Source organism: Anser anser, assembly GCF_964211835.1.
Source record: "Anser anser genome assembly, chromosome: 4".
NCBI classification, from domain to species: domain Eukaryota; kingdom Metazoa; phylum Chordata; class Aves; order Anseriformes; family Anatidae; genus Anser; species Anser anser.
This window is the reverse complement of record NC_139724.1, coordinates 12,527,959-12,546,889: the sequence shown is the minus strand read 5'-3', so window position 1 is coordinate 12,546,889 and position 18,931 is coordinate 12,527,959. Positions and strand designations below refer to the sequence as shown.

At 41.6% G+C, this 18,931-nt stretch overlaps 2 protein-coding genes across 3 annotated transcripts; one reads left to right on the top strand and one right to left on the bottom strand.

Moving 5' to 3' along the window:
* Positions 1–5,684: 5,684 nt before the first annotated feature.
* SARAF (store-operated calcium entry associated regulatory factor) lies at positions 5,685–14,067 on the bottom strand. Of its 2 annotated transcripts, none has more exons than XM_083835860.1 (6): positions 13,908–14,067; positions 13,608–13,783; positions 12,055–12,445; positions 9,410–9,518; positions 8,380–8,498; positions 5,685–7,872 (listed from the first exon to the last, which is right to left on the bottom strand). In XM_083835860.1, exons 1-6 carry the CDS (start codon positions 13,990–13,992, stop codon positions 7,847–7,849), a joined length of 906 nt encoding a protein of 301 aa, XP_083691986.1. In that variant the 5' UTR covers positions 13,993–14,067; the 3' UTR covers positions 5,685–7,846. The 2 variants fall into 2 exon arrangements, with proteins under 2 accessions (XP_083691986.1, XP_083691987.1); XM_083835861.1 differs by having other exon boundaries at positions 8,380–8,495.
* Positions 14,068–14,091: 24 nt separating this feature from the next.
* Positions 14,092–18,828, top strand: LEPROTL1 (leptin receptor overlapping transcript like 1). Its single transcript, XM_083835871.1, has 4 exons — positions 14,092–14,244; positions 14,433–14,508; positions 15,158–15,344; positions 16,414–18,828. The coding sequence occupies exons 1-4, from the start codon at positions 14,169–14,171 to the stop codon at positions 16,528–16,530; spliced, it is 456 nt and encodes a 151-aa protein (XP_083691997.1). The 5' UTR covers positions 14,092–14,168; the 3' UTR covers positions 16,531–18,828.
* Positions 18,829–18,931: the final 103 nt, after the last annotated feature.

The window sequence follows — 18,931 nt, the reverse complement described above, 5'->3', positions numbered from 1 at the left end:
CTCAGGCTGCACGTCTGTTATCAATAACTTTCCTGCTGGGAAAAGTCTGGCTTATTCACATAAGGGTCAGGAATTCCACCTAACTTTCCTAACCGCCTCAGTTTTTAATCCACAATCCTCTTCTCACAGGGCTTCCCATGCCTACTGGCTTGGAATGGTTCTCACACAGATTCGGCGCGTTCACCCCATCTGTAATTGCATGCTTTCTTCTTCCATCTCCTGCCTCATACCTTCGCCAGCACACGAGCCGCTGCCTGTCCCCTCCACCTACTGCGCTGCAAGCTCACACTGACAACCAGAAAATATTTCACCCCCAGTCTGACCCTGGAAGAGTTGTGCTTTTCTAGTACCGGGGTCAAAAAGGTCAGGAGTTGAACAGAAGCGAGGAGAAGGTACCCTAAATTATACTGCAATGCTGAAATATTTTTTCCATTGAGAATGAGATCTCCTTTTATCAGTTCAAGTAACCGTTTACTCCAAGCCCAGCTTTCCACCCTTTGCTGTTTGCACAAGTGCAACTATACTGGTGGAAAAAAAATGAAAACATAGCCTAGACAAACATATAAACTACATGTCCTTTCCATTTCACCTTCAGCAGTTGCCTAATCAAGAGAAACTACATTTTAACAGCATGAAACGATCCTTAGGAATCAACACAGTGTATGAACACTTTTCTATGTAATTACACTCTTCTGTACACTTCCCTCGAGTTTTACAGGCATTTCTAAAAGATGAACTCTTAGTGATGCTGTGGTTTCTAGCACTGGTGAAGCTGTTCAGAACAGAACAGCAGTTTACCAACTGGACAAATTCCCTGATGATGGTTTTTGCCTGTGTCCACGGTAAGCTATGGGGTTGCAGCACAGGTTCAATAGGGGTTTCACTGTTGCAGCCAGACTAGTCTGATACTAGCTAACGCCCAGATTTAAGCAAGGGCTAAATCTTTTCTTTTGAATAAGGAAAATTATGTGTGGACAAAATGGCTCGGACAAAATGGTTCGTTGAAAGATGTAATCTCGCTGATTGACCTGGATGGGCAGTTAAGTGTCAAAACCCGGTTATGAACGCATTCGTTTTCTTTTTCTTCTGAGTATCTGTTCAGCTCATCTCAGCCTAACAAAACTCTGCCCACAAGGTAAGAAAAGAAACAGGAAAAAACACATCACATTCATCACAGCGCTGTAATCCCTGCCCCCACACTCTGTTTGGGGGCCCATCAGGACGGGGATTGTGTTTTACTCAGGAGATACAGTGCCCAATACAATTGGTTTCCTCTCCCAGTCTGGGCTGGGGCCCTGAGGCGCTACTGCAAGTTCAGGGAAATAATGCTGCTCGTGTTAACTCTTCCCCTGCCAAACAGGCACCGTGCTCAGAGCATCTCATCTGGGACAGATGCAGTCATTTGTCCCCACTGGACTTCAGTGGCGAGGCAAGTCGTTAGGGAAAATAAGCTGGCACAGCAAAGAAAAAGCAAAATGCAAGCTCTATTGCGATCTAACGAAATATATTTCTTCCAATTCTCACCTGGCTTATAAAAGGAGACCACCGTGAAAAAGCTATGACAGCAATCCCATCCCAGGTGAAACTTTGCACTAGTGTAATGAGATTTTAGTTGTGAAGGCCCTGGAGGCTGGTGCTGTGGGCCTAAACGTTCACATGACCAGCAATAGCATAGCACTGACTACAACTATATCTCCTGAAACACCAAGGGCATACTGTATACACAGCTTTGTTTTGTTTACTTAGGACACGCAATAAAAATGGCGCAGTTTTCAAAAACGTTGACTAGGCTTTTCCTTTGAATTTCAGTGAAAAATTAGGGCAATTATTGAGATGAAATGATTTGGGGATTTCTAAGCCAAAGCCACGTAATACCTGTCACTAATGTATTTACCTTCAACTCCATCCTGCGTTTTAGCCTTTACAGTGTCCTGTGGTAATGAGCTTCATAAACCAAATGCCGGGCCTGCACTCTGAGGTGCACATAATCCCTGACCTGGTAAGATCAGGAAAACGCATGGTTATGCCAACAGCCATGTTTCTGGGCAAGGGTGGAAAGGAAGAGAATGGCAAGGAACGCCTGACCCAGCAGCTGAATTTATACGTTGCGCCTATAAGCCACATGCGGACATGGGGGGTGCAACTCCTTTGCAGACGCAGGGCACAAGAATAACCTCCAGTACGTTGCCTGACTTTACCAGTGCACCCAACATCGTTTTTCAAAGATCTCTCATGCTTGCCGTTCCTCGTCTTTGCTTCATTTGTCATTCCATAGAATTAAACATTCCTGTAGCTCAGCTGTCTTCCTGGCCCTCCGCAGACATGCTGCCCAGAGTTTACTGAATGTAATCTTCTCTCGCCCACATTCTCTTCTCTTGGAGGTCTGCCAAGTTTAGGCTAAGCGGTAGCACTCATTGCTCCATAGGAGCTATCAGGTGCTTGGGCAAACAAAGGATCAAGGCAAACAGACGCCCCAATAGCATATCTCAGGCTAGAAGTACTTACCAGTTCCTGTTTGGGATTCCTTTCTCTCCTGCTCTTTTCAGACTGAATGCTTTTGGAGACGGTTTGCATTGTGTCTCTCTCTCTCAGCTGGTGCAGAAGGGGAAAGTTCTGTTTCTCAGTTATGCTCAGAGAAGCTCTGCAATATAAATTAGCAGCTATCCAAATCCTAATTTCTCTTCAGTTCATTTTATGCTGAATTGATAAAGGGCACATATTACTATCTTGGACAAAACTGTTTTCGAGGTTCAAACGTGGTCCTCCTTTCATGATTTATGTTTGCACTGTTTCATCTCTGTTGCTGTTACAGCCTAATCCCTGGCTACTTATTAAAAAGGAAAGAAATCCTCCACCTGTTATGAAGGAAAGCACGTAGAATTATCCAACCAAGTTTGCCAAGAAAGAATCAAACTGCATTGCAACCCACAGGGCCTGGCTGGTTTTGTAATACTACTTCGGAGGATGTGGGATTTGTTTACATAAGGAAAATTACACTTCACTGCTGACAGTAGGTGTCATCAGCAGGTGCTGAACAGGATCTCTGACTTGAAAGCAAAGCCAGAAGCAACTTTCTGAGCTACTTCAGCCTACTTTGAACAGATTTTGACCTCAATTTCTGAAACAGCACAGTTATGCTAGTTCATGCTAGTGACCACATGAATTTCTCTACTGATCCATCTTCATCTGTTATCGCTATGAGCACTCGATTATCAAAGATAATTGATATTGATCAATTGATAAACAAGTTGATTATCAAACTACAGTGAGCTCTAACCTAACCAGACCTTTGTTGAACACCAAACCTGTTACAGATCTAAGTCTCCCATTCTTGATGAAGTGGTGCAAAACGCACTGGTAGCATTATTCAAATCCACTACAATAAAGTACTTCTCCTCCTGTGGGGAGGGGAATAAAAAAGAATGCTGATAAAGTATTCCCAGTGTGAAGATCAGCTCTGCAGTGTTGTCCCACTTCAACATATTCAACCTACACTCATTACACTTTCTTTTCCCCCTCTCAACTATCATCTCTGTGCGTTAAACTAAATGTGATGAATTTACATTGCTAAAGGTCAAACCAAAAGGTGACTGGTAGATGGGTCACTCCCATTACTCAGTAGCAGAAAAAAAAGGTGTTTTGCATATTTCCAGTGCCTCCGCAATAAATACATCCCCACATGCTGATACAAGGGTACAAGTGGCCTACAGAAGATGACTAGAAGTGACCATAGTCAGAAGATCCTGTACAAAGATAACAAAATAAGCAGACTGCAAGTGCCTCAGTACCAGGAGAGTCAAGGCAAATCCAGAAACAAAATTCCTTGTGCAGTAACTCAGGGAACCAGACCCTGGTCTTAAAGAAGATTCTGACAGTATCGTCTTCACCAAATGTCACATCGGATGGCTTGAGGACTGAATTTATCTACAGCTCTTATGGTCCTCAGATAAAAACATACATATCACTGATAATCACCCCTAGGACTTGTTTAGGGATGCAGGATGAACCTTTCAAGCCCAATAAGAATCCCGACACTGCCGCTGTTAGAACTACCTAGTATTTCCTGCTGTTGCGTGGGAAGGGAAGGCTCCATCTGTAATCCTGGCTTTGGCTATTGCAGGCGTAAACTTGCCATTTTTCATCATGCTTGTTTGCTGCCCTTTCCATTTCTGTTCTCAGTTCATTTCAGGACACATTCCAGTGGGGAAAAAATACAAACGTGGGGCCAAGTTCCCTTCCTTATGCTTGGTACTTACATAGTGGCATTTTCAGAAGCATCTGAAATCTTAAAAAAAAAAAAAACAAACCTGGCCTGAAGCCACTATGTATAGCTGAGCTAGCACATCCTAGGCCAGCTACCTGGTTTACAAGCCTTAGTCATTCCCAAGGTACAATGGAGAGCATGTTTTCAGGTCTTCTATATGCTGCTAGTTCACCAGCCCTTAATCTGCTCCAGTTGCCATCCTTGACAAAATCACTTATCTACCAGAAGGCTGAAAAAAGTTATTTTCAAAGCCATAATGACCACAAAGGTCAATTCACAGCCTGTCAGTTTAGTGTGTTGATTTCCTCTCAACCTATGACAGCCATTCCCAGCTCAAAGTACTTTTTTGCAAGTACTTGTCGCTTCATTACTGAAGAAACATTGACACATAGCATGAAAAAGAGTCAACTATGAGATAGAAGACAGTGGGAGATAAAGAAATAAAGTAACTTTAAAGGGAATCCGCTGATTATTTTCAGTAGCCCTATCAAAACACAGCTGCAATAGAAAAGATGTCAAAAAGTAAAAACTACTGTAATCAGTCAGAATACTGGGAACGCAAGAGAATCAGCTGCAGAAAAAGGTTTCAGCAAAATATACTGAAGGATATTTGAGCTTCTCCCAAGCAGCCCTTTACCTTGGACCACCCTGGTACATATAGAAGAACAAGGGGCCTGAATGTTTCATTACATGCAGCATGAGACAACAGCACTGTCTGTTGGCACCGACCTCTTGTTGTTTTGCTTATGTACTTTAGTTTATAGACAGCTAAGCTACTTCTGTGCCAGAACCACTGGTTGATAGATACTCTGCAAAATATTTAGAACACCAAGTTGCTTTAGTAAGGAGGAAGAAATGCAACACAGCTGATGCTAAGCTCAGTCCCTGTGCACAGATACTGCATTTTCAGCTTTTAGGTGGCTGCGCAGGCAGGCATTGCTTGCTACTTTATTCTAGCAATCATGCTTTGAAACAACTCCCAGTCCTAGTGCTGGAAAGTGTGCCACCTAGCTTTATTTCTGTTTTGCAACTCTGTGATATGAAGTGATGATCATGGAACATTAAACAAAACTTAGAGGGCTTTTGTTTGTTTAACGCATACTTTGCACCAAAAGGAAGGAGAAAGCTGTAGAGCATGAGTCTGCTGAACTAGCTGAGATGTGACCTAGGAGTTGAGTCACAAGACAAAATGGCATAGAGAAAGCTTATCTCTGTGTCTTTTTTCTTTCATCACATGCTTCAGAACAAGTCAGCTGTAAAACTGGGAGTTTCATGCCTGTAATGAGCTTTAGTTTTGTGTGAGGGTATAAGGCATTTTAAGAGTATGAGCAGAAATATTCTTAAGTGCAAAGCAGAACTGCAATTACCACACAAAAGCAACTGAAAAACAGACAGTGCCAGCCCTGCAGGCCTCAGGATAGTGTTTTAAAGGAAGGAATACCCTCTACTCACTTGTTTTTATTACTATGACAAACAGAAGGGCAAAAATATCCAAAACCAGGTTCAGCAGACTACTGTAATTCAAGTTCATGCATCAAAACAGGTTTCATGCAGGATATAAATACAAATGAAAACATTGTCTAAAAATGTATAGCACTTCATTATTTAGACCACTTCAAACTACCCAACCTGTAGAAGTCCAGTTTCATTGTTATGTAATTAGTTGGTGAGTGGAATATTGACTGTAATATGTTTCAACCTGTATATACTTACAAACAAGTAAGAACTCCACCACTGAAATTCATTACTATCCTTGGCTATAAAGATTTCTCATATACTTCCCCTCACAAAACCAAAAACTTTCTAATAGCCTGGTTTCTAGGTTATTAGAACAGGCTGTTTATTAGGCTGTTTCCCCTTAATCCTCCAACAGCTCTCAGCAGCAAAACACTATCAGTTACCAATTTTACCATGACTTTGTGTTTTCATTGAGAGCACCACGCTTCTGTAACTTCTGTTGGCTTCTTAAAGATTCTCATATGTATTTAATGTCTGGCTTAAGCAACAATATAAACTCAGGCATTAACATTTCAGCCAATTATTTTTGCGTACGCGAATGGACCCAGTTGCTTTCTTGATGAGTAACACTGAAGTCACTCACCTAGACTAAACATACCTGCTAAGCCTCCTCGGGGAGGTGCAGCTTGTATCAATAAAGCAGGGCTGTGCTTTCGCTGGAATACTTTACATCAATTCCCACACACTATTATCTCAAGGGTGAAAGCTATGCTTCTCAGGCTGTTGCCAGCATAGAAGAGCTGTGTACGCACATGCTTCTAAGCTGTGCTATGATAAAGGTACAGCCTCTGGAGAAAGTTTAGTGTTCAAGCTGCCCATTGTTCATTTCTGCCCAAATCGAGAATTTTTTTTCTAACAATTTCTTTCCCATGGTACTGTCAATAATCTAATAACTACATGACACTCTTCTCAGAGCCCCAAAAGTATCACAGACCAAAGCAAGGCATCCCTGCTTCCCATTAAAAAAAAAGCACTGTCAAAGGAAGCGCATTCTAGAAAGTTTGTCCTATCAGACAGTGAATTTCCTCTCTCTGATTAGTCTCAAGGCCTGATACGCTCTAGAGATACCACCAGCTTTGGATTAAGAATGTTCCATTTCCATTCACAACAATCACTTTTGGTTTATTGAGTCCTGGACAGGTCATCAAGCAGAGAAGTCAAGGGCTGAGATTTAAACTAGTCTGTATCAGACATTTTCACAGCATTACTAACACCCACAGTAAAAAGAAGAGGGCAATGCAGGCAAAGTGTCCGCAGACATCTTTATTTAAATTACCTTAGTCCCCCAGAAAAAGGCCCAAATTACACATGATCTTGTCTCACTTCAAGTTACTTATGCATTTTTTCATAATTTATAAAAAACAGATTTCCATGGCCACTTGGATAAACTCTAAAGCATGGTGTGGCCTCATAACTGCAAGTCTTGTCTCCAACCATCACACAGCACAGAGACAAACATTAGATTAATGTTATTCTCTATATATATTTGATTTTGCCCTTTTTCACTATGGAAAACCCCATCTGACTGCCTGACAGCACCTACAGTAATATTCACATGAATTCTACACAGACAAACAACAGTAGTTTCAAAGAACAGCAGCCCTTAGGTATCAGGTACATTATACACCAGGCATTTCAGATGCTGGACCACTAAAAACAAACCAAAACAACAAACCAACCAAACCCAGAACCACAAAAAATCTGGGTGAAATGAAACTGACCCCAGAACAGTAAACCACTTGCTCTGAAAATCTGCTGAGGCTACTATTGCATTAATCCATCAAGTATGTGCAACTGTAACATTGTTCTTCTCCACATGGATGAGTTTATTTTGTATCTTATGAGAAAAAGCCATTGTGGTGAAACAGTGGATGTTCCAGCACCTGCAATACCCTAAACCAGAGTGAAGGTCCACATTTCCACGTGAGAAAGAGAGGGATTCTTTGTCTAGTTCTTTACACCTCTTTTCACAACTGCTTTTGAAGCCTACTGCTAATAAAAAAGGGGCTAGTACAGAGAAAGACAATTTAGTTCAATAACTTAGATGTAGTAGCGTCAAGGATTTCATCTTCGTTTTGTGCCCCCAAAGCCTGCAAAGAAGAAGAAAAAAGGCTCAGCTCCATTACGTACTTTCCACTGGGCCCTCTCCAGTTCTAAAAAGTCTAAAACTTGTGAGATGAGTTGAATATAAAGTACAACGTCAAGCAACAGCTGTGGACTGACTGGCCTGAAGAATGTTCTTTATAGTTGTTTTTTTTTTTTTTTTACACAAAGAAGTCACATTTGCACATTTTCTAGAGAAGGTCATGTGTAGCACACAATGAAGGGGAAAGTCTTAAAATAATGAACCTTGCCAATAAAGAAAAACCCACTACTCGTTGGTACCATGCTCCCTGTAGGCCTGTGACGGAGTTTCAAGCCCAGCAACGGTGCTCTGTTTCCATAAGAAATAGAGATATGGTTACACGCTCATCTGTACCCAATTCCTGGCCAAAATAAAGGCAGGAATACTTGCTGAACCTCAACTAATATTCCATGCATTTTGGACAGGTCCAAATTTCTTGAGTTTCAGGAGATTAAAAGGTCTCGTGCCTTACCAGAAGCAGTTCTTGTTCCTGTACTGCTACCTTGCGTAGAATTGCTCGACTGCCCATACATTGGAGGTGCAGCTGGGGGATCTGTCCACATACTGAAATGTGATTGTGACCGTGCTCTGCTGAGAGAAAGAGTAGGAAGACTTCATTAGTAACCTTATGAATAATTATGGTATTACCACTCCAAACAACAAGGGGAATGCATTTGAGGGAGAACTGTAAGCAGGCATTTTTTTCAAACACAGAAGCTTCTCTATTTAAAAGAATTAACAGCAAGGATGATCTTTATATTTAAGTGCAGCTGTTTGACAAATACAGGAAACTGCTTGGTCTCTGAGAAGTCCCTGCAGAGGTCATATTTTCTCTAGTGAAGACTACGACAGCAACAATTTCCACCCTTAAATAGCTTAAGAGTGATGCATTTTTAAAAGTTTAAAAGTGTTCGGCAATGATCAGATGACCAGTAGATATTTACTCCAGAACTGAAACGACTTCATTTGTATTATGTCTTTCCAAAAATGCAACTTATGACCTACAAGTCCTTTGAAAAAACTCACAACTCTTGGATTTCCATCCATGGGACATTAGGAGACTGCAGATTAAAGGCTGTTTAGTTTGACTGCACTGAGTATCACACAAGAGCAACTGCCATCCATACTAAATTTAAGAGATGACACTAACACAAGACAAGCATAAAACTATCTGTAAACAGCTAATATTTTAATCTGTATTTTAAAGCAGTCTGTAGAGAGATTGTTTAAATGCTCATTTTAAATTTGCAGGCCACCAAGCCAGATCTGAGTATGTACTTCGAGCAGAATGAAGAACCTTAGTCTTCCCAGTTCTTCTCCCTGAAAAAGACATTCAGAATATCTTTGCTGCTGGAGTTACAGATTGCACTTCAAAGTTGTTCTAGGAGGGTTTTAGAGCTTGAATGAGACAAGTCTGAAAATTTACAAATAATATAAACGTAGTATATGGTATACCCCCTGAAATCTTGAATACTTAAAATCTGACAGTATGCATATTTTACCTGTGACTGCCAGCCAAGTAGCCTAGCAAGCCTCCTGCTCCTAATCCAGTCCAAAATCCTGGTCCTGAATTGTTTTCATGACTGGACCAAGCCCCAGATCTCTCACCTCCTTAAACCAAATGGAAAAAGGAAAACACATTGGTTAATGGCACCTAATTCTCCAGCCAGCTGTTGCAACAAAATTCTCCCATTAAACATAATGGAAAATTAGACACTGTGTTCCTCTTGATTTCAGTAGATTCTTGATCAAGTTTATCTTGAAAGGCCTCACAGTTTGAAAAGCAGGAAGAAACATAGAAACAAATAGTAAGAACAGTAGTTTTACATTAGCAATTAGCTTCCACCCCATCTCATAGTCTTGATGTTTCCAAAACAGTGCAGAGTCCCTGCCTGCAGATTTTATAAGCAGGCAGTTTAGATTAAAAATAACAGAGGAACTGAAGAAAAATTGATCTGCTCAAGGTCACACAGCAGGCAGACTAAGGCATAAAGTATTATAAAACTTAACAGCGACCCAATCACTAACACACACTGCATCTGACCTCACTGAAAACATCTGCTCGTTTTGAGTAAGAGTGGCTCAGTTTAGCAGCTAACATCACCCCATATTGTTTCTGGTAATTCTAGTCTTGTACTTGGTATCAGAAGAGAGGATAAAAACTTTGCAGTGTGATTGCAGTTATTATGCATGAGTCACTAAGACTGACAAATACCTTGATAAAAATGAAAGCAAATAAAGTGCACTGGGGGGAGGAGAGTCACAGGTTTTATATCTGAACTAAATAACGTGAGGTTCTGTCTCTGAACCAGATGTCTTTCATTTATAATTAAGAGAAGGTGCAAAACCAAAGTAGAATAACTTCCTGGTCTAGAGAAAATCGGGGATACAAAAATAAGCTCAACCACAGGTTTAACGCATAAGGAAGCATAAAAAGGCAAGAACTGAAAGCAATGTTACAGTCTCTCTGAAATATGGCATGGGAGAAAAATCTCAACTTGAATCATCAGTTTACGTCAGACTTCTACATGTAATTTGATGTTGAATTTCATTTTCAATGATTTGGGAGAAAGAAGCTCTCGTTGGGATGATACACCTGTTAAACTACGCTGATACAGGATCCAAAATAATGCTTAATTTACTGTAAAGAACTACATTAATCAGGGAGATGAACAAACTCATTTGTCCAAAAGCACCATGGCTGAACACCAACTCCAAAAGCAATCTTCGTGGAAAAATCCAAGTAAACATTCAAGATGTCAAACCACTAACAGAGGAAAAGTCTAATTTAATTAAGATAGACCAGCTAAACAAGTTTCACAGGACACATTCTGCATGCTAGGGGAATTTGAAATGAGGCAAATTAAATATTAACAGCAATAAGTGAACTACACTGCTTTTTATTACCATTCAGAATTTCAAAGACAAATACATTCTTAATATGCAAAGCCATATGCACTCAGAGACACGCTTTCCTCTGCTGTCAAAACTGAAGGCAGATACTAATTAATCCCTACGTGCTTTTTAAGTTTTTCAGTTTTCAGAATCAATGAAGAAATTTTCGAAGTCCTACTCCCGCTAGATTTCAGATTCCTCCCCAGTAAAAACACATTTGTGCAAGTAAACAACAAGGAACAGGACAGAAATAATAAAGCAACCCTTTATTCTGTTTCGACTGTGCCCAGTGGGACAGAACCCTGAAACTGCCACAGTAATACCAGAGGCAAGTGGCATGCACACACAAGGTCACTAGTGCACACACAGCATGAAAGAACTTCCCAAAGTCTGAAATAACCACACCAAAATCAATTTGCATAGCCACTAGCTAGTAATAGTGAAGCACAACCCTTCTAATCTTCTGCAGCAGGTACATACGAAGCATTTCTGCTGCAAATGCCCTGCACAAGGGTATCTGAAAGAACTAGATTGGCAACCCCTGTTGGCCAAGTGGTTTGAGCAAGCCTGGAAGAAACCAATGTTTGTTTTAACATTACTAAAGCATAAACTTTTGACCAAGTACATTTAATCCTTGCTATTTAATACTTGATTGGACCCCTTCTGTCTCACCAGAGAGACAGAGGGTTAAATGAGTGGGTCAGACAGCAGATCAGTAACATTTCCTTGCCTTACATACTATGACTATCTATTTCAATCCATTATGTGATGGAAAAGTCATCTGTTTTCACGCTTCTTTTGATGTTGCCCAGGATACAGTTGGCTTTCTGGGCTACAAGCACACACTGCCTGAAAGACCCTTCTGTAGATTTTTCAGAGAGCTTCTTTGGCATTACTTTGTTTCTGCCTTTACAATCTCATCTCATCTGGAAGAGATAACAGTAATTACTCTTCCCCTGCTACAATCCTATCCTACAGGGTATGAAAACAATGTTTGGAGAGCACTGCAAGTTGAATTTTCCCAGATTCAAAGAGCAGTTTGCTTCAGTCTGCCTTGAAAGCCAGTGAGAAACAGAGCTCTTATTTTTGTTTTTGAACAAATAGCAGTTGAGTGTTGGCTGGAGGTTTGCAGCCAGTTAAACATAACACACTAACGATGTATTGGTTTCAAGCCTGTCCCACAGGCACCTATTGCATATAACACAGTACAATCCTGCTTGCTTGCTAGCATTATAATGGCTTGGAGCCCCACCTGTGAAGCTGGGCTTAAAACCAGGAGGAGGAGGTGCCTGATGATTCTGCCAGGAAGGACGAGCGAATCCATCACCATCACCAGATGTCTGCTGAGGCTGCTGGTTACTGAGGAAGAGCTTGTATACTCCAAAAGCAAGAACCAGAATAACAATTATAACAATTGCTCCGGCACCAGAATCAGAAGAATCCTTCCTTGTCTGATAAAAGCCAGAACCGAAGCTTTCAGAGTTCTTCACTTTCCTTTCACCTTCCTCAGTCAGCTCTAACCTGAACAGCAAACTACAGGATCCTCTTAAGATGTAAGGATCATCTGGATAATCATAGCCTTCACAGCTCACTTCAATTTGTCCAAAGCGATAGGTGTTCTCCAAGTCTGCTTTGCACTGCCACTGGAAAAATAAACACAATATAAAATAGCAGCTACTTCTCCAGAGATGAGAATACCTCTCTGTTTTCCCAAACATGCTCAGAAATGCAACTATCATTGCCAAGAAATCATTTAAAAGGCCAGAGCATAAGGAATTTCTAAGATCTCCTATCCTAAGGACTAGAACTTTGGAATTAACTTAGAATGATTTAAAAAAACTTAAAAGTTAATATAATCTCATCATTCAGAGCAAAGAAGAGTTACAACTCTGTGAGATTTTCTGAACAGGTTTTTCAAGTATGCCTTATTTAGGTATAACATTTCTGAAAATAATCTGTATTCTGCATAATGAAGTGCACCATTAATAAACACCTGTCCAATGCAGAGTGGAGAGCAGATACAAACATAGCCCATGGAAGTCTGAAAAGCAATGCACACAATTATATTTGTGTTCAGATATGAAAAGCAATTGGGACAGACATGATAAGGAATTCATATGTGATATTTAATAATCAGATTGTGATTCTGTAGGTGAACATATACAGATTTGTCAGTCTCACAATTCTTTGAAGTATCTGAATTTAGGTGTCAACTCTAACTGTAACTGACATACTTTAAAAGAAGTAATTTCCAAATTAATAATTCAGGATAGCAGTGCCCACTGCCAATTCAAATTTGACCATACTTTTACAATACCGTATCAATTTTAATAATAAGCTTCAGCTTGGATTCCTGTTTATTCTATTGCCAGAAGCATAGGCAACAGATAAAAAAACTCTGTCTTGAAATACCTGACAAAAATACTAACGTGCAAGAGGAAGCCCTAGAAATCTGAACTAAAAGTTTTAAAAGTTAAAGCTGAAGTGCTGAAATATCTATGGTAATTTCTATTTTAAGTATGATGAATCACTGAATGGCTCAGGTTGGAAGGGACCCTAACGATCATCCAGTTCCAAACCCCCTACCATGGACAGGGATGCCACCCACTAGATCAGGTTGCCAACAGCCCCATCCAGCCTGGTCTTGAACACCTCCTGGGATGGGGCATCCACAGCTTCTCTGGGCAACCTGTTCCAGCGCCTCACCACCCTCTGAATAAAGAATTACCCTTTCCTCTTTCAGAAGCTACCGAGTCAGCAAGAGAACTATTTCATTAAGGCTTAACGCCAACTTTAAACACTTACCTGCACGTCGTACCCATCCCAGCCTTTGTTGTAACACTGAACAACCTCAGGGACGCGGGAGCACCCAGCGCTGCCTCCCGTGCACTGCAACTGCGGGACGGCCGCCGTGCGCCGGGACGTGGTGTACTGACCCCTGTGCAGAGTGAGCGCCTGCACCTCCCTCAGCAGAACCCTGCCTGCAACGAGAAGCACGGCGATCAGCACGGAGCGCAGGCCCACCGTAGCCACGGGGCAACCGGGAACCCGCCCCCTTCCCCAGAAGGGCCTCCCCGGGCGCAGGAGCGGCTCCGCAGGCCTCACCCGGCTGGGCCCAGCCCTGCGCGGGGCCGGCGGCAGCGCTGAGGAGGAGCAGCAGGAGCACGGCCCCGGCACCACCGGCCGCCATGGCGGCTCCCCGCTAACTGAGCTCTTCCGGGTCCGCGCGGCACTGCTCATTGGCCGCCCAGCCGGAAGGAGCGGGGAGCAGCCGGGGAGCACGCGCACTGCGCGCTTTCCGCGAAGCCTCGCCCTAGCAACGCGCGGCGCCTTCACTTCCGGGAAAGGGCGGGGCGCGCTCCGCGCATGCGCGCTGCCTTTTCCCGGAAGCGGCTGCTGGGGCTCCGCCGGTGCGCTCCGCGGGCCATGGCCGGCATCAAAGGTGCGCGGGGGGGGGGGGGGGGGGGCGTTGCCACGGCAACCGCGGCGCGGGAACCCCGCGTGAGGGGCGGGGGGGGGGGAAGCCCCTGAGGGGCTGCGGAGGTGCGGTTGTGCCCGTTGGAAGCCTACGGGCGGCGTTCTGTGTCGTGTCTCCAGCCGTTTATCTGTTTTCGGTTTGCTTCCTTACAGCGCTGATCAGCCTGTCCTTCGGGGGAGCGGTCGGACTGATGTTCCTGATGCTGGGATGCGCCCTCCCCCAGTACAAGTAACGTAACGCTTGGGTTGGGTTCAACCTCGGGGTTTCCCTGCCGATACCTCCCCAGGCTGGGTCATACCCACCAGGGAGGCTCTCGGCAAAGTCATCCTTCAGATAACGTAACAAATTTTCCCTTAATGTGCCTGAGGAATCTTGTCTAATTAAGCCACGAGCAACGTAGGAAAGCATGGCCAAGTACGGCGGTGTAATTTTTGTAACGTTGATTGCACTGACATTAAACAAAAAACGTATCAAAGGTTTTGGTGCTCCATGGCTCCTGAATATCAGCTGAGAGCAATACTCTGGTGCTGTGTGCACTGAAAGCTCGCAGACAAAATGAGGTGAGGACTACGCAAAGATAGCTCTGCAATTCTTGAGTAAAGCCGACAGGTTAAATTTAAGAGTTAAGATCATCTTCTGCTGGGTTTCGGCTTGCTTAGCGAAGCCTTGCTTTATGAACATCCTCTTAACGAGGTCTCTGCTGAAGCAGCTCACAAACATGGTGGGTTGGATTAATGTCATCTTGTTCCAAAGTAAAGGGCTTGCTTTGCCTGGGCTTGTCTTTTCCAAATGTGTATATTGGATGCAGAAAATACCTTATATTGATTTTCAGGAAGAGCAGGAAGTAAATTAACTTTTCTTCTCCTTTCTTTTTCAGCCAGTACTGGCCACTGTTTGTTCTGTTTTTTTACATCCTTTCTCCTATACCATACTGCATAGCAAGAAGATTAGTAGATGACACAGATGCTACAAGTAACGCCTGCAAGGAGCTAGCCATATTTCTTACAACAGGCATTGTTGTCTCAGCATTTGGGCTACCTATAGTGTTTGCCAGAGCAGAACTGGTCAGTACTATTTCAATCTCTGAAAATACTCTTTGCTAGAAAACTTGTTGTTGTTTAAACTGAAGGTAGAGCTCTCGTGCATTAAGTGACTTTTATGAATACATACTTAAAATGCTTGCAGTGGAAGCAGAACAGGAATTCTTTCAGGGGGGAAAAAAAAAACAAAACAATGGAAGCATGGCAAAAAGTCATGTTTGCCAATTGCCTTACATGGTCATGGAATAAACCCTAACATCCTAGGATCCTATGTGTGATACAGAAAAAGTGAGATAGAATATAGCATGAAAACTTAACAGGCAAGTAATCAAATGTACAAGTTTACATCATACCTTGAAGGTAATTTGTAGAATAGTTGGGTTAAAGAAGTATGAATAAACAGTGAATTTTTGCACTCGCTGTGAAGGACATGTGATCTTGTTTTTTTTTTAATCTTCTGAGTTATCATTATAACCTTCCTGGTGTAGGACTTCCCACTAACATCCTGTAAAAGATGACCTTGTTTGCGTGAATTTCAATTTCAAAGAATACCAAATCAAAAAAAAAATAATGGGTGTACTTTCATAACACCTCTTTAGGCAAGAACATTTGAGATGGTCAGTTTGAATGCCTCTCAGCCTTTGACTAATGCACTTAGTCTCCTTGGAAAACATTCGCCTCTGTTTTTTGTTGTTGTTGTAACTTGGTTATCTGCTGACATTTTAAAGGCCTCCATCCTTGGCTGTCTGTTTAAAAACTCCTGTGGCTGGCAAGTGTAGCTGGACTGCACGTATGTTTGATGCTGTTGCGTAGCCTTACTGTACTATTGCTGGATGTTAAGTAAAACATCCGTGCCTGCTAGCCAGCACTTAGAACTTAGACTAGAAAAACTTCAGTACTGCTTGGCTGACTATTTTTAGGCAAAGCCTTTTTGGGTAAGCCTAACCAGCCTTCCAAGCATAACAAATAATGAGATACTGTCTTCTTTTATCGCGTATCTGTTGCTGAACTTTGTCTATAACATGACATCGAGAGATTACTTTTTGTCTTGTTCAGCTCAGGATGTATCTAACTAAATTCCCCTTGTTCGCAGATTTACTGGGGCGCGTGTGCACTTGTTCTCACGGGGAATACAGTCATCTTTGCTACGATCCTAGGATTTTTCTTGGTCTTTGGCAGCAATGACGACTTCAGCTGGCAGCAGTGGTGAAAGGAAGATAAAGAACTATCACAGACATCTTGTCGTTCAGTGGCCATGCATACAAATGAGAGAATGGGCAATAAGAGAAGTAGTGTAGCAAGCCTCTCGAGTATTCTAGATACTCCTTTTTTTCCTCCTTGTTCATTCTGAATGTACTACTGTTTTCCTGATGGGTTTCTAGGTTTTTATGAAGTGAAGAGATGGTTGATTTCATTTTTACCTTTGGTATATTTTTAGGTGCTGTATTTGTTTAAAATTTTCATTCTTGTTCTGCTCAGTGTGTATGTAAAGCTTTAAAGCTGGAACAAGAATGTTAAAAACAAGGTTTCAAAGAAAATTTCAAGTCTTTTTGTTGTTTAGCATTAATACAGTGCTTCAAAATAACTTTTTTTTAAAATGGCGATTATATACAAGCTGAACTGACATAAGCAATTCTACACCACCATTGTCAATTACCAGATATAAAGACTGTAGTTATATTTTACCAGAGGCAAGGGTGGGGGAGTACCAGTAGCAGATTTTTCTTCTGCCCATAGCTAAAACTGGGTGATGAATGTTGATAGCCTTCAGTTAAGGAAAAGGCTGAGAAGCAGGTAGAGTTATTTGGGAAAAATCCTGAATTTAAGCACTGTTAGCACTTTTACCTGCTTCCTTATCAATTTTTGTGTGGATGTGACATTCAAATTCTCTGTAAATGTGTTGATGCTATGACATACAAAACCAAATTGTGTTGTAGGGGAAGGGAAAAATGATGTTTAAATTCCATTTTTAAAATCTTTTTTTGAACTGTATTTATAAGTATTGTATGGTTTTGAGCTTTTATGTCAACTTTTTACCACAAAGAGGGTAAAATGTTCACTTATGGAACTACTGGTCTGAGTTAATTTGAAGCATGTATGAAACTTTTTCCTCATTCCCCTTTTTAATTTATTTTATACATAAATAGAATAAAGCTTTTCAAATGTAGATTAAAACCATGTTAAACTTGCCTAAGAATGATTCCCTCCACCCCTTTTTTTTCCTTTGCACAATGCAGTTGAGCCATGACTTTTCTGGAAGTCACTGGCTGAACTGATTTCACTGACTGTTTTTAAGTTCTTATGCACTATGGGTTAATAAGATTTAATGTTTTGTCTGTAACTGTAGACTTGTGTTCTGTAAGTTTACACATATAGCTTCAAATATTTCAGTCATTTCTGCATACCTCTCAATTGTCTGTATTTTTCATTTAAAGAAATCTGTCATTAGACATTCCATTGTGAAATAGCTGATGAGGGCCAGTTAAGCAGGTTTGGCTGTACCACATACAGTGATAAACCTCTAAACTACATTTTTACTCACTTCTTTAAAAGAGGTGTTTAATTTAAAAAATGTACTGTGCATAATTAAAAGGTGGTGATTGCTAAGATCTTACTTAACAGTGGAGTGGTATGAAAAGGCACAATATCAGGCCTTAGCTGTAATGTTTGTGCACAGATGTAAATGAAACACAAAGCTTGAATATTTGAAGTCAGACAGTAATTGTAGCTACTTACGTGATGTGCTTATGGAACTTATGGGGCAGTGGGGGTGTAGTTACCTACAAGTGCTGCTTCATTAATGTCCTCCTGTGCATAAAATAAGAACTCAACATTATCCACACTGGTAGAGGAACAAATGGTTGTCAAGACCATAGTGCAGAAGCCAGCAGGTAGCATTTCAGTCCTAAGTGCTTCACCAAACTTGTCTGCGATCGTTCAAAGATGCCTAAGAGCTGTAGAGCTGCTCATTTCATGATGGTTTTCAGTGAGATGTCTGCACCCCTAGCCCCAAAATGATGGATTCTTCAGAAGATTTTCTAAACCAATGGTTACATTTGCGCTCTTTGCCCTTGTGAAGGAAGAACAATGAAGACTCGTACAAATCTGAATCTGTTACCAGCTCTTTTTTTTTTTTTTGTGGTCCGAAGCTGTGGTAGTTGGTCCCCATCCCTTGCTCCCCAACTCCTGTGCTGCTAGCCTACTTCTCAATTTGATGCTACTCTGAAACACCAGGACACTGAACTGCGCGTGTATGCATTGGCTATGTATTTTGTATGTTAATTGCATTACAGTGTTACATTCTTTCCCTTGCACACCAAGCACACGCAGCGTGGCTCTGGTTTGAGCTAGACACTTGGGAGGTATGAACTTTCCGTGTAATAGGCATTGAGACAACATTGCCATCCTATAGAAGAGAATTTTGAACAATAAAAATTTTAAATAGCAATCCCAGTTCTGTACGTTTAATCAAAAATACTCTAATAAAAGAGTACTTTGTTTAAAGTATTATTTTGTTCATTTAATATGATTGTTGTTCCTGTTGGGGAGAGATGTCACAAGGTCATTCAAGTCAGTCCTTCAGTGCGCTTGCTTCATTTACCTCAGATTAT